The 13,525-nt window shown below is 46.5% G+C and overlaps 1 protein-coding gene across 2 annotated transcripts in view; it reads left to right on the top strand.

The window, feature by feature from the left end:
* CASKIN2 (CASK interacting protein 2) overlaps positions 1–13,525 on the top strand; it is a 277,560-nt gene that overhangs the window by 171,079 nt on the left and 92,956 nt on the right. For both annotated transcript variants that reach the window (XM_078654526.1, XM_078654527.1), the window contains 3 exons: positions 10,037–10,145; positions 10,710–10,804; positions 12,095–12,212. In XM_078654526.1, coding sequence (XP_078510652.1) covers positions 10,037–10,145; positions 10,710–10,804; positions 12,095–12,212 — 322 coding nt within the window. The remainder of the gene's footprint in view (positions 1–10,036; positions 10,146–10,709; positions 10,805–12,094; positions 12,213–13,525) is intronic.

Here is a 13,525-nt window from a genome sequence, read left to right as displayed (position 1 = left end):
AGTGTTGTCCTCCTGCTGGGTTTATTTCCCCCCCCCCCCCCCCCCCCCCCCAGCAGCGAGGAGAGAGGGCAGCTCTCGGGTGAGATGCGCCGCTGCTCGGTGCAGGGCTTCCAGCATCTTTGCCTGTCCCTGCTCATTAAAACCAGTCCAACCCTTACCATTTTTAGAAAACTCCTGAAAACTTGGTTATTTGACCAATAATTATAAGGTAGCTTCATCTCAGGAGTCCGATCTGCGCCGAGACACCCTCGGGTATTTGCACGCAATAAAAATGTCATAAACATAAACATAAACATGAAACCTGAGTGGATGTTGACGAGGTGTGGCGCAGCAGGAAGAGAGGAAGCGGCAGCGCGTGGAAAGACCTCAGGAAGAGACTTGCACAAAAGACGGACATGCTGATGAAAGCCACCACACTGGGGGCACCCGGTGCACACCCACAGTGCTCCACGGCTTGGTTCCTCCTGTGAGTCTCAAGGCAGGAGGCAGGGGGAAAGAGTTATATATAGCAGGAATACCGTTGGGAACCATAAAATATCAATTCTTCCAATGCCATGTTTAAGGCAGGCCAGAGTGATTTTTTTTATTTATTTATTTTATTTAATGCGATTTTATATAGCGCGAACATTACCCGAAGGTGTCAGAGCGTCCCTTCAGTTAGAACACCTTTGAGCGATTGGTTGCGACCCTGGCTTCATTTTGTAAAGTGGCCGATGCACTAATCAGCAGCATCACAAAATGATCACTTGCAGGAGGTCGTAAAAAAGCCTCCTACCTCATTAGTAATGAATGAGACTCTGCCCCGCCCCCCATTGGAGCCGCGTGCCCCATTCACAAAGTGGAGCCTGCCTCCCAGTTTGCAAACCATTGATAAATGACATTCTGAATTACAATAAGGAGGACAGACGCTCCTTTCTTCTTCTCCCCAGCTCTTTGCGATCCCAAATGGGTTGCAAGTGGCACTTTACAAATCAGATCGCGTTTTCCGACTCACAGTACCTGAAATACACATAGACTGCCGGTCCTGAATTACTGTCACAAACCCGGCGATTTTGAGAATCGCATTGTTTGTGGATGCAAAATCCGTGGGTACCTCTGGCCCCAGAAGAGGCCACTGAAGTCACTGCAGCTGGAACAGAGACGTGCATAGGCAGAGCACTTTACATTGCAAGGGCTAGCAGAGTGCAGTCACTGCAGCCGGAGCAGGGACGGGCATAGGCAGAGCACTTTACATTGCAAGGGCTAGCAGAGTGCAGTCACTGCAGCTAGAACAGAGACGGGCAGAGGCAGAGCACTTTACATTGCAAGGGCAGCTGAGCTGAGTGCAGTCACTGCAGCCGGAGCAGGGACGGGCATAGGCAGAGCACTTTACATTGCAAGGGCAGCTGAGCTGAGTGCAGTCACTGCAGCCGGAGCAGGGACGGGCATAGGCAGAGCACTTTACATTGCAAGGGCAGCTGAGCTGAGTGCAGTCACTGCAGCTGGAACAGAGACGGGCATAGGCAGAGCACTTTACATTGCAAGGGCAGCTGAGCTGAGTGCAGTCACTGCAGCCGGAGCAGGGACGGGCATAGGCAGAGCACTTTACATTGCAAGGGCAGCTGAGTGCAGTCACTGCAGCCGGAGCAGGGACGGGCATAGCTAGTGACTCCACTCAGATAGCCTTGAAAAAGGTTTACGCTAGGTACAGTCAGCGTCTTACCATCATAACTTTTGAAGCCACTATAAAAATGTAAAGTCTTTTAGCACATTTTGCAACAGCCTATTTATATATACTATGTGCAACTTTACACTGAGTCTTATACATTTTTTAAACTAATGGCACACAGTGCTTTCTGTCACAAGCTTAGATCTCTTAGCACTGTTAATAACATTACTATATCCCCAGAGCGCAGACCAGATTTTAAATCCGTGACCGCCCCGTTACATTTACAGGCATCTGAAGTGATTGCATTAACCAACTGAGCTTTCCGACTAGGAGAACATTTAAGTTGCATTTATTTTTCTCTTGAGGTGTGCATACATTATATTTCATATAAAGTTACATGCATGTAGGTGAAAGGCCTACACCGTAGAAATTATGTGCTTTTTTTAGCCACGCCTCCCTACACCTGAGGACCCCGCCCCCACTGTACTCAGTTCCCATACTTTAATTAATAACCTTCACCCCTGACACTGACGGATCGAAATCTGTCCTGACGGCGTGCAAGGCTCCTTATGCACGCCCCATTCGTAGCTGGGGGAGACGGTCTGTCAGTTCAGCTCGCACCCGGATATTTCCCTCCATTTTGTCTAAAGGTTGCTCTGAGTGCATGTCCGTCAGAGCTCTTCTAATTGTTTTATGGATTGCCAAGATGGAGGCTACTGGCGGGGTCGTTTCAGTTTATTGAATTTAGTCCGTTTTCAAAGTGCCCGTTCAATAATATCGAAGGAGGGACAACATGATGCACCGAGTGAGGGTAAAGGTCAGGAGGTTGCCCTGAAAGGAGCCGAAAGGGATGCAGGATGGAGCAGAGCGCGCACACCCGGACAGAAAGCAAAGAGGGGGTTGAAGAGGAGATCCGAGCATAAGAACAGCGAGGAAGGAAGTTGATTAAAGACATGATGGTAAATATGACCAGGAGGGGACTAGACTAAAGAAGCCCTTTTAGACAACACAAAGGAAATTGCAGCCAGGCCCGGCTTTAGCACAGGTGGCGCCTGGTGCGACAATCCGTTTTTGCACCCCGCCACCCCCAGCGCCTGACCTCTCCCTCCCCAACCTCCTTCTCCACGGATCCCCTCATTACCATCCTCCAACAGTGCCCCTCCTCTCTCCATAGCCCTCCATTGGTCTGGAGAAGCTCAAACTCCGCATTTAAAACCTACCACGGTGGTTGGCTTAACCAATAAGAATGGATTTCTACCAAAATAAATCTTTTTTTTAAAGCAACATTACCACAGCGAAGACTAAGAAAAAGCAACATTCTAACTAACCTATGCCATGCAGTTTGAATGTAGCTCTTTGATGACGGTTCATAGGTCACTGTGCTATATAAGGAGTGTAACTTGTGAAATATAATTAAGAACAGGATCTCGTTATAAAAGCAGTAATCCAATGAGCTAGTCACATAAAATACAGTTCAGTGATTTGCATGGAACACATTCTTTGCAGCAGGCATATTAACTGAGATTCTGCCAATTAAAGGCTGTACTAGCTCCCAATCAGCCTTTAGATTTTCTGATTATCAAATTGCACACGGTGACATTTCTTTCAGGTAGCAGGCACCCCGGAGAGAGGTCTTGCTTTTTTTTTTACAGCTGTCTCTCCCTTCTCTCTCTTCAATTACATCTACATGGCCCCCCTCGCTGCCATAGTCAGACAGGATAGACTCAGCATAGTATCCTATGCCGACGACACCCAGCTCATCCTCTCCCTGATGAGGCAACCCAACACTACCAGACTCAGCTTCCAGGAAGGACTGAAAGACGTCACATCCCGGATGAGCAGCAGCTGTCTGAAGCTCAACTCGGAGAAGACAGAAGTCCTTGACCCACCCCCCTCAGCAAGGGATAACATCTGGTGGCCCACCGCACTCTGCAACGGCAACCAACCCCCACGGACCACGCCTGGAACCTCGGCATCATACTCAACTCCTCCCTCACCATGACCCGACAGATCAATGCCGTCTCCTCCACGTGCTTAATAACCCTCTGCATCCTTCACAAGACCTTCAAGTGGATCCCCCCAGAATCCAGAAAGACTGTTACCCACGCACTCATACCTAGCAGACTGGGCTACGGAAACACCCTCTACACCGGAATCAACAAATCCCTGCTCCGGAAACTCCGGAACATCCAGGACACAGCTGCCAGGCTCGTCCTCTGCATCCCACGGCATGAACACTTCACCCAGCACTTACAAAACCTCCACTGGCTCCATGTCGAAAAGAGAGTAACCTTCAAGCTACTCACTCATGCCTGCAAATTCCTTCACAACACCGGACCCTAATACCTCAATAAAAGAGTCTCCTTCCATGCACCCAAGAGAAACATCTGCTCTGCCGACCTCGCCGAAACTCCGCGTACCCGCAGAGCCAGAACGGGTGGAAGAGCCTACTCCTACATCACAGCAAAAACCTGTAACGAACTCAAACTGTACATCAGACGTTCCCCCAACAGCACACCTTCAGAAAGAGCCTCAAGACCTGGTTCTTTGGCTGATTGGGAGCTGCACCCCCCCCCCCCATGCCTTGAGACCCTCACATGTGAGTATCGCGCTTCACAAATCCCTGATTGATTGATGTAAGAGGGGACCCCTTCTCCACATTTACTCAATCATTCAGGAGCTGTTTTTGTAAAATAAAAAGTATTTGAACTGTTTTGATTCCATTAATAAAGCTTGGGAATGTCAGCCTTCCTCCCCCCTCCCCATTTGGACCTCTGTTCAAGATGGGTAAAAAGAGTACTGCTGAGTTAACTAGGTAGGATCTGTTGCTTGAACTTGGTTATCTAACAGAGGCACGGGTGTAAGCACTATGTAAAAACGATCATCTTACTTTCATCATAGAACTTTAGGAAATGAGGCTGCTGGGAAAACACACAATGTGTGGAAGCTTTGCATTCCTCCCCCAGAGTGATAAAGGGAAAAGTGGGCAAACTGATGTTTTCGTTCGGCTTGCTCTTCTTAGGTGGTCCAGGGGGTCTCAGCGACTGTGCCCAGACATCCAGTCACAGCTGAGTCTTATTCTGCTCTTTGGGCTGGCCACGGGTGGGCATGGGCTGTCTTTCCGGAGAAGGCTTCTTAAAGGGATGCCTCAGGGAAGAAGGATGCCTTTAGTGAGCCATCCTGGTGTGAGCCACATCTTTACAGGTTGCGGTGTGCTCAAGGCCTTTTAGGAGGTTTGATCATTATTTGCACCCACCACCTTTTTTGAAGGGGTGCTTTCTATCCTCATGCTGCTGCAGACAGGCTGCGTCAATGTACAGTAATTGTGGCTTTTATTTAGTGAAGAAAGGTATTTTGTGTTGCACCAGTGATGCCTTAGTGTGGATCCACACAAACTTTTCAGCCAGCGACTGGGATATTGGGGGACCTTCGTAATCCTTCTGTTTAATTGGTAAGTGACCCCATAATGAAAGGCTGGCCAACTTAAATTAAAATTCATTGGGCTGACGTGATGAAGTGGTCATTTTTCTGAAATTAATACTGAGGCCGTAATTTTGATGAAGGTCATCTGAGCAATTTCGATGGTGGGCCACTGTTGACTCCCAATTACCCATAAGGGTCTCTCCTCACGGACACATGGCCAAAAAGCATGGGTTATTGTGACCAAGTCATGAGATGCCCACTCACCTTATACGTGGGGCCTCTGCTATGACTGGTAATGGATGGCATAGCACCTCAACGACGTTTGGACAGTAGGAGCTTAGAAGGCACTCAAATTCTTTGTAAAAATGTGTGAAAGTCAGCTGAAATATTTTTCAGTTTCATTGGTAACTAGAGGTAAAATGCTCTAATGTAGGTGAAAATGAATATTAATAGTGCCCGATCAACTACCAATTTTTTTTTAACTCACTCTCAGTTAACTGTCAGCATTCTCAAATGTTTTGAAGCCAGGTTAATTGAAGTGTGTAGCTGTGTCACCATTGCTCACCTCTCTTCTGAGCCCCTTCTTGGGCATTTTGATGTTGGAGGTGGGCAAGCCAGCAAATTCATAAGTTGCGCAAGATGATTGACTTGCCCCTAAGGCCCTCATTACAAGCAGCCTGGTGTTTGGTTCTATAATTAATGCATCTGATCAGAACCGACACCGATTTATTTTGCATTTATTTGATGCGAAATGGTGAAGTTTTTTCAAGTTTTGCCCTCAACATAGAACCAAAACAAGCATATTTTGGTGTTTACTGCACCAAAATGTGAATGGCCCAGTATTCACTGGCCATTTTTCCCCTCTTTAAATTCCAGCAGGTTTGACGTGTGAGTATTTGAAGAGTACGATCTTTATCACAGCCACTGGGTGCAGTAAATGATCCAATACTTATAATTGCAATCCCTTGGCAAAAAGTTGGTTGCGCAGTGATCTCAATTTACTGGGACACCCATAATGAGGTCTTACGAGTCAAAATTGGCGGAGGCCTTTTCCACGAAGAGGACGTAAAGGGGGGAGAGCGTTAACCCAGCCAAAGGTCCAATCAAAACAGAGCGATGAGGGGCTCGCAAGATGGCAGACCCTTTTGCCCCTTTGCCTCACCCCCCTCCAGCCCCCCCATCCGCCGCAATATTAAGCACCGAAATCGAACCCAATGGTGTAAACACTTCGCCAATGGCCTGGGCTTTGGGGGGCGGGGGGGGGAGGCGGGGAGGGGAGGGGTGAAGGCGACCCTGATATAATCAACAACCTGGGCAATTGGAGTTGGCAGGGAACAGGACCAGTGCAGCTTGCCTCACCATTCCAGTTTGGACCCAGCCATATGCAATTCAGCCTTGACCCTGTAACCTATGTGAACAGTCCAGTCCTAACTGCCAGGCCAGGTCCTCCCTGGACCGTAAAACAAGCATCCTGGGACTGGTTTCGGGGCATCACCCTATACCAGCCAGGCTTGCTTGAAACCAGTGGCGTAGAGAGCATTGGAGCCACATCTGAGCCTAACAAGAACGCACCTGTAACCTTTGTTTTTTTCAGTAAATTTCTGAGGTTTTTTAAATTCTATTTCCTAACAATAACATCACTGTAACCTTTGGGTTTTTCAGTGAATTTCTACTTTTTTAGATTTTATTTCCTAACTATAACATCCCTGTAACCTTTGGGTATTTTCCCAGTAAATTTCAATTTTTTTAAAATATTTTATTTCCTAACTGTAACCTGTAACCTTTGAGAGTGGGTGTGTGAGTGGTTGTATAAGTAGGTAAGTGAGTGGCTGTGGAGGTAGGTGAGTGGGTGTGAATGGCTAAATGGGTCTGTGAGTGGGTGTGTGATTGACTGCATGGGTGTTCACATAGCTGTATTGTGTTTTTATCTAGGAACCTAAATCGATATTTCTATTTTATGCCCTTGTAAGGTTATAATAAATAATATCCCTGTTATTATTATCATACCATGTCAGTGACTATTATTCTGCTTCCATTATCTCTGCTCACTCCTACTGCCCCTACCCTGTCATTGTGAAGCGCTCTGATATCTGTAAGGATCTTGTTCGCGCTATATAAAACTTTGAATAAATAAATAAGAATCATATCCATATTTAGTCGTAGCCCATGCAGTCACATTAAGCAAGGCTACTTCCCCGGACTCCTAGAAAGCACAACGAGTTCTCTAAACAAACCAAACCTCCAGCAACCTGGGAAATCCCCATTGCTTTTGTTTTGATTTCGTCCTAGAACTCCTGTGAAGCACTGTAAGAACAGCCAGTTCTTAGTGACATCTTTATTGACGTCTTATGTCCAACCTTACGTCAAACCCGGCACCTTTCAGGTATAAATATACCAACGTTGCCCTAAGCAAACACACAGTGGTGGTTTTGGAGCAGAGCAGCTATCTACTTGCCCGAGAGCCCAGCTGATGCGAGAGCCCACGGACGCTGCCCCTCCCTTTTGACGCACTGCGAGAGACGCTGTCTTTTCTCCTGCCGAGAAATCCAGCTCCGGTGTTTCCAGATACCTTCGCAGGTTACTGGGATATCGAGTCCTGAGAGAGAGATACAAGACCTCCTGCTTTCTATTACCCAGGTAGGGAGCTGACTAAACCCTTACAGAGAATTCTTGAGTCAGATTCTTGGCAAAACAAACTTAACTTAAACTGCTACTTACTTACTCCTTCCCACGTATTAGGCTTAGGTCAGGTAGGCGTATTTAGAAGCACCAGTTGAGTACGTTAGTCAATGTATATATGTATGTATATATTTTATCTATTTTAAAGTATCATATGGCTAAGAAACCATATCCATGCTTTTACAGTATTATTTTATAATCCTCCTTTTACTGTACGCACTTTACTTTACTATGAGTATTGCAATTGTGGCAATTCATTTCTCTTGCATGAGAAAGAAGACTGCTCAATAAATTACACCTTTTATTGAAAACGCCCGTCTCTCTTTTCTCTGCACTCTGGTGAAACTAAGTACGCACGATTGACTGAGTGAAATAGCTGTCTATTGTTTTCACACGACTCTAGAGATACACTCTTATTCGGAGGGAGCAAAGTTGTCATGTTTTATGGTTGTCAGAAGCTAATCCCTTCTTGTCTATCCAGGGAGGTTAAACTCCTCCTCGTTTATTCGAGAAAGTTTCTAGTGACCTCTGAGGTAGCTGGCAAACCTTAAGTCTAATATAGTCAGTAGAGACCTAGATAACCTCAGTCCTACGTCTACACTGCTGAATATATTATTCCAATGCGCAGAGCCTATTGGGAATATAGGAACTACACTACAGCTGTGTAAGTGGGTGTAGAAGTGCCTGTGTGGGTCTGTGAGTGCGTGTGTGAGATTCTGAGTGGGTCTGTGACTGGATGCGTGAATGTCTGAGTGGATCTGTGAGTGGGTGTATGAGTGTCTGAGTGGGTCTGCGAGTCAGTTTCTGAGTGGGTCTGTGAGTGGGTGCCAGACCTTTATACAGCCTCTTTCTGATAGTTTCTGAGTGGCTGGCAGTCACAGAAAGATTTCTGTTGCGCCTGCCCTTCAGCTGGCACAGCACAGTGTCCCAAGCACGGCCGATAGAAAAAGAAAAAGGCCGGAAGGGTTGGGCCTACTGGGATTTGCAAATCCTGGATCCTCATGGGCATCAGAATTTGTGAATCCAGCGTAGCATTTGCAAATCCTGTACCAGAAAATGAAAAAAAAATGCATTCAGTGCACTACTGCTGTCCTTGGCCAACTGGCTTATGTGGTGGTTTCGCTACACAAGGTGAGGTAGGAGCAGAGCCTGATTGCAGAGCAGGCCCTGGTGGCTGTCGCCCACTGTGCATGGCTGAGGTCCATAATCTGTGGATGAAGAGTTGGGCACAGGGCCTGGCCTGACATCTAGCCCTGTGTTCAACTCCACTGTGCCTGGCCTAGGCGGTTGCCCTCCCGCAGAGGGTTGGGCATAGGAGACCAACCCCTGCTTCACACAGACAGTTGTGGTGTACTGCAGGTCTTGTCCACCTGGGGAGAGTTTAGCGCAAGGAACTCTTGGATGTGCTGGATGATTAAAAAAATATATATCAAAGTAAAAACGAAGCTCATTCAACAGCCATGCAAACCACAACACGCACATTAAATGCAGGCTTAGGACCCCACAATATTTGTACCAATAAATCATTCCTAAAAGCGAAATGTAATGAAACAACACGAAACCATGCCAATTCATGATACTTAATTTATGGTCATCTTTGTCAAAGTGGTTAGGGTACTTTGATATGTTATTGCATCTGTAAGATGATATACAATATCATTAATGCCATCTGTTTCATTAAGGGTGAGATCATGAGCTTTACTTTTGGTGTGTGAGTTATGTTTTTAAGGCTGTTTCGGACCTATGGAGCGTGCGCCTAATAATAACTTGAGAATTTGTGAGTTTTTTCTGTTTTAATTCATTACCGTAACTGCATCTGAACTGTGCCTTTTTGAGTGAACTTGTGCATCTTTTTTTGCCAACATACTTTGAGGTGTTCTAATCAAAGTTAAACCTAATTCACTTTAATCTTTATTAATTCAGCGCAATATATATATATATATATATATATATATATATATATATATATATATATATATATATATATGTGTTTGTGTGTGTATCTTCCATTCATATAGTTTTGTATAATACGTATGCATATTCTTTATTTATATATGCATGTATATTTATGCATATGTATTATACAAAACTATATGAATGGAGAAGGCACTACTAACCCACACTTCTCACCAACCCATTTGCCAGATTGTTGCAGTCATAACTGGAACTGGGGTCAGGGCGTGCACCCCAAGCGTTTCCTGGCCTGCAGCTCTGTGATGGATAAAAGAGTGACTTGGTTTTCCGGAGCCATTCTAACGAGCATTCATTTTCTTTTTTTGTTGACAGAACGGCATTGACGTGAACATTCGTAACACCTACAGCCAGACGGCCCTGGATATTGTAAACCAGTTCACAGCTTCCCATGCCAGCAAAGACATCAAGCAGCTTCTGAGGGGTGAGTATGTGCCAGCGAGGTGGGAAGGATGCAGAGATCATACAGTACTGTGCATGCCAGTCCCGTCGGGGTGGTATGAAGAAGGGAGGGAAGCAGGCCCTATGTTGAATGGGCCTACCCTCTGCTAGAGGTGTTGTAGCACAGAGGGCCTTGCTGTGAGAAAGATCATACTGCTCGGGTCATGTGACGATCACCGGGCACTACTGGAGGAAGTGCCTCTCCAATCCCACAAACACTCTCTACATCCCAGATGACCTCACACACGGGCTGAGCAGCAGGGCCCATGAGCCCTGGGGAGGATGCATTAAGATACAACATGCACTGTACTGAAACGCTCCACGACAGACCAGTGCCCTGCTCTGAGGACGCTGACACTGTCGGACGCCCTTCGCTCTGACGAGACACTGCTTCTTGTAGGGAGATCATAGGCCTGGATATTCTAGCACTGGTCATGCAAAGTTGGCACAGTAACTATGGATGTTTAAAGTAGCCAACAGGGATCAATACTTTTAGAGGCTCTGCCCATATGCTGATGTGATGCCTACAACTTCTTTTTGCTTCCAGAGGCCTCTGGTATCCTGCAAGTTCGAGCACTGAAGGATTTCTGGAATATTCATGACCCAACAGCTCTGAATATCCGAGCGGGAGATATCATTATGGTGAGAAAAAGCACACTAACCTCCCACCTCCAGCACTCTGATGCCAGCTGTAGTGCTTTGTGCCATACCAACCTTAGAGCTCCTTCACTGCTGCACAGCTATACAGCCCGGCACGCCCGCACTTGTGTCCCATCTTACACAGCCAGGGCGTCTCCATCATTACACAGCCACAGCTCCTACCCGAGCCCATCTCCTGTAGTCCCACACAGCCAAACTAACAAATCTCTACACAACTTCATGCCAGTGTTCATATGCCGCCACTCTACTACACTACCCCACATTGAGTGCGCCTACACTATCGCATCTTCAATGCCCAGCACCATTCTACCTCTACCTCTAGCAGTCTGATGCCAGCTGTAGTGCTTTGTGCATCCCACCTTTAGAGCTCCTTCACTGCTGCACAGCTATACAGCCCGGCACGCCCGCACTTGTGTCCCATCTTACACAGCCAGAGCGTCTCCATCATTACACAGCCACAGCTCCTACCCGAGCCCATCTCCTGTAGTCCCACACAGCCAAACTAACAAATCTCTACACAACTTCATGCCAGTGTTCACATGCCGCCACTCTACTACACTACCCCACTTCTAGTGCGCCTACACTGTAGCATTGTCAATGCCCTGCACCATTCTACCTCTACCTCCAGTGTTCTCCTTTACCCCTCACCACCATGGCTTCTCCAGCCCCCCACCCCAACATTCATCCACTATTGTAGAACCATCGCACCTCCAGCATCCCACTGCTCCGACACATAGCACAGATCGCGCAGTCAATACATGCAACACTGTTCACAGAATGTAGACTTACAATACTCCAACTATATCTACATCAACACCTCAGTCATTACACAGTTCCTACACCATCCAACGACAGACCTCTCACTTGCACACGTAATGATTTTTTCCATTCTGCAGCCAGTGCTCCGATATCATCCCACAGCATGTGCACCTGCACCGCTGTAACGCGAAGGTATCTGCGGCACCACCCAGCTAGCACTCCTGCACCATCTTGCTTGCAATGCTCATGCACCATCATGGACCAAAACTACTATGTTCCGCAGTCAGAACTGCTGAACATTTGTATACATTTTCCCAGCAAGCGTGTTACTGCACCGGGCACAGTCTGGCTAATACACCTGTGCATTACAAGCATTGTATGCACCCAACATTTTTAGGCCACCTCTTACAGTCAGTGCTGCAGTATTTATTGTACAACAGCTGTGCCTACACCAGCCACACGGTAAAGTGAGCCTTATTGATATCTCAGTGACACCCCTTATTCTTCTCGCAGGTCCTGGAGCAGCCCACTGATGACCGCTGGAAGGGACATATCCACGATACCCAGAAGGGCACTGACCGCGTGGGCTACTTCCCGCCATCCATCGTAGAAGTCATCAGTAAACGCCTGGGTCAGTAAAGGGGAAGCTTGTGGTGGTTGGGATGTATTGAGGAACCTAATGAGTGAGTGGAAACAGAAGAAGGTGGAGCAAGCAATTGAAAAAAAGTAGGTGAAGTAAAGGAGAGTGATGAACACCGGGTGGATTGTGGGTACTCCAGGGTAGGAGTCAAATGTGAGGATAGGGAAACCTGAAGTTGGGAAGTCCGCGGTAGGCAGCACACGGAATGAGATCATCTGTTCTGTTCAATGTGCTGACTCAAAATAATGGCTCTTACCTGAAGCTTGATCTCAGTTATACTCCAGTCACCTCCTCGGGGGAGACCTTAACAAAGGATCGGTCATTACTATGGTACGTATCTTGAAGAAGACATTTCTACACAGTCCTGTGAGTTTTTCCATATGACAAGCACTCTGTAACAAAAAAATGTACTGCACTGCAAACATGATTTCTGTACCCTCTAAGATAATACATTTGATGAGGGGCCGTTACTGCCCCTTCTGATCATAGCGACATTCTCGAAGGGGGCGTTCACCAGGCATCTACACATTTCCTCCGTTTAATTTTTGGAACTTGACAGCTAACACTTTGAGAGACGGATTAAAGAGGGGGTGGCTTTCTACATAGTAGATAAAGAGGAACATAACCTCATATAGCAGCTTTGCTCTTAATTTGTTACGATTTTATGTACTTGTCTCAGCTGTGAGAGCACCCAAGCCCTGCCACCGGTCAGCATTAAACACATCCCATTAGGCATGCTAAGAAGCGATTTGTTTTGCAAAGGGCTGCAGAAGGGATCTCCCTCAGTCAGACAACCAGTCGGCCATTCATTCATTCATTCACCTCTGAGATATTCATTAGAAAGGCTGATCCTGAAGCCAAAGATATTTTATGTGCGTCTGGGAGAAGTCTGCTACCTTGGACTGTTTTACACCTGAGTGGTAGTACAAACGCTTAATGAGAGGCTCCCAAGGAGAGGAGGGCATATTTTGTACACCACTCTTTTATACATCGAAACGTAGTTCAGTCAATTATTTAATGCGTCAAGGTCGGCGGCTCAAACCACATTGTTGCTGCTAGTGGGCAGCCCACGTGCAGATTTAAAGGCTGCATACATAGATTCTGCTATCTTTGTTTTCTACGCCACCTGATTCTGATTTTCTCCTTGTGCATTCATTTCACGGTATTTAATACGACACACCGATAGGTTTATCATTTTTATAGCGTGCATGCTCTAATCATAGGTAAATCATTTTAAGTTGGTACTTTGAAATAAATCATCAGTGCTGAAAAAGAAAATCAACTGCTCCACATTTAAGGCTCTT

This window comes from Lissotriton helveticus, chromosome 7 (genome assembly GCF_964261635.1).
Source record: "Lissotriton helveticus chromosome 7, aLisHel1.1, whole genome shotgun sequence".
NCBI classification, from domain to species: domain Eukaryota; kingdom Metazoa; phylum Chordata; class Amphibia; order Caudata; family Salamandridae; genus Lissotriton; species Lissotriton helveticus.
This window is presented reverse-complemented; position numbering and strand designations above follow the sequence as displayed.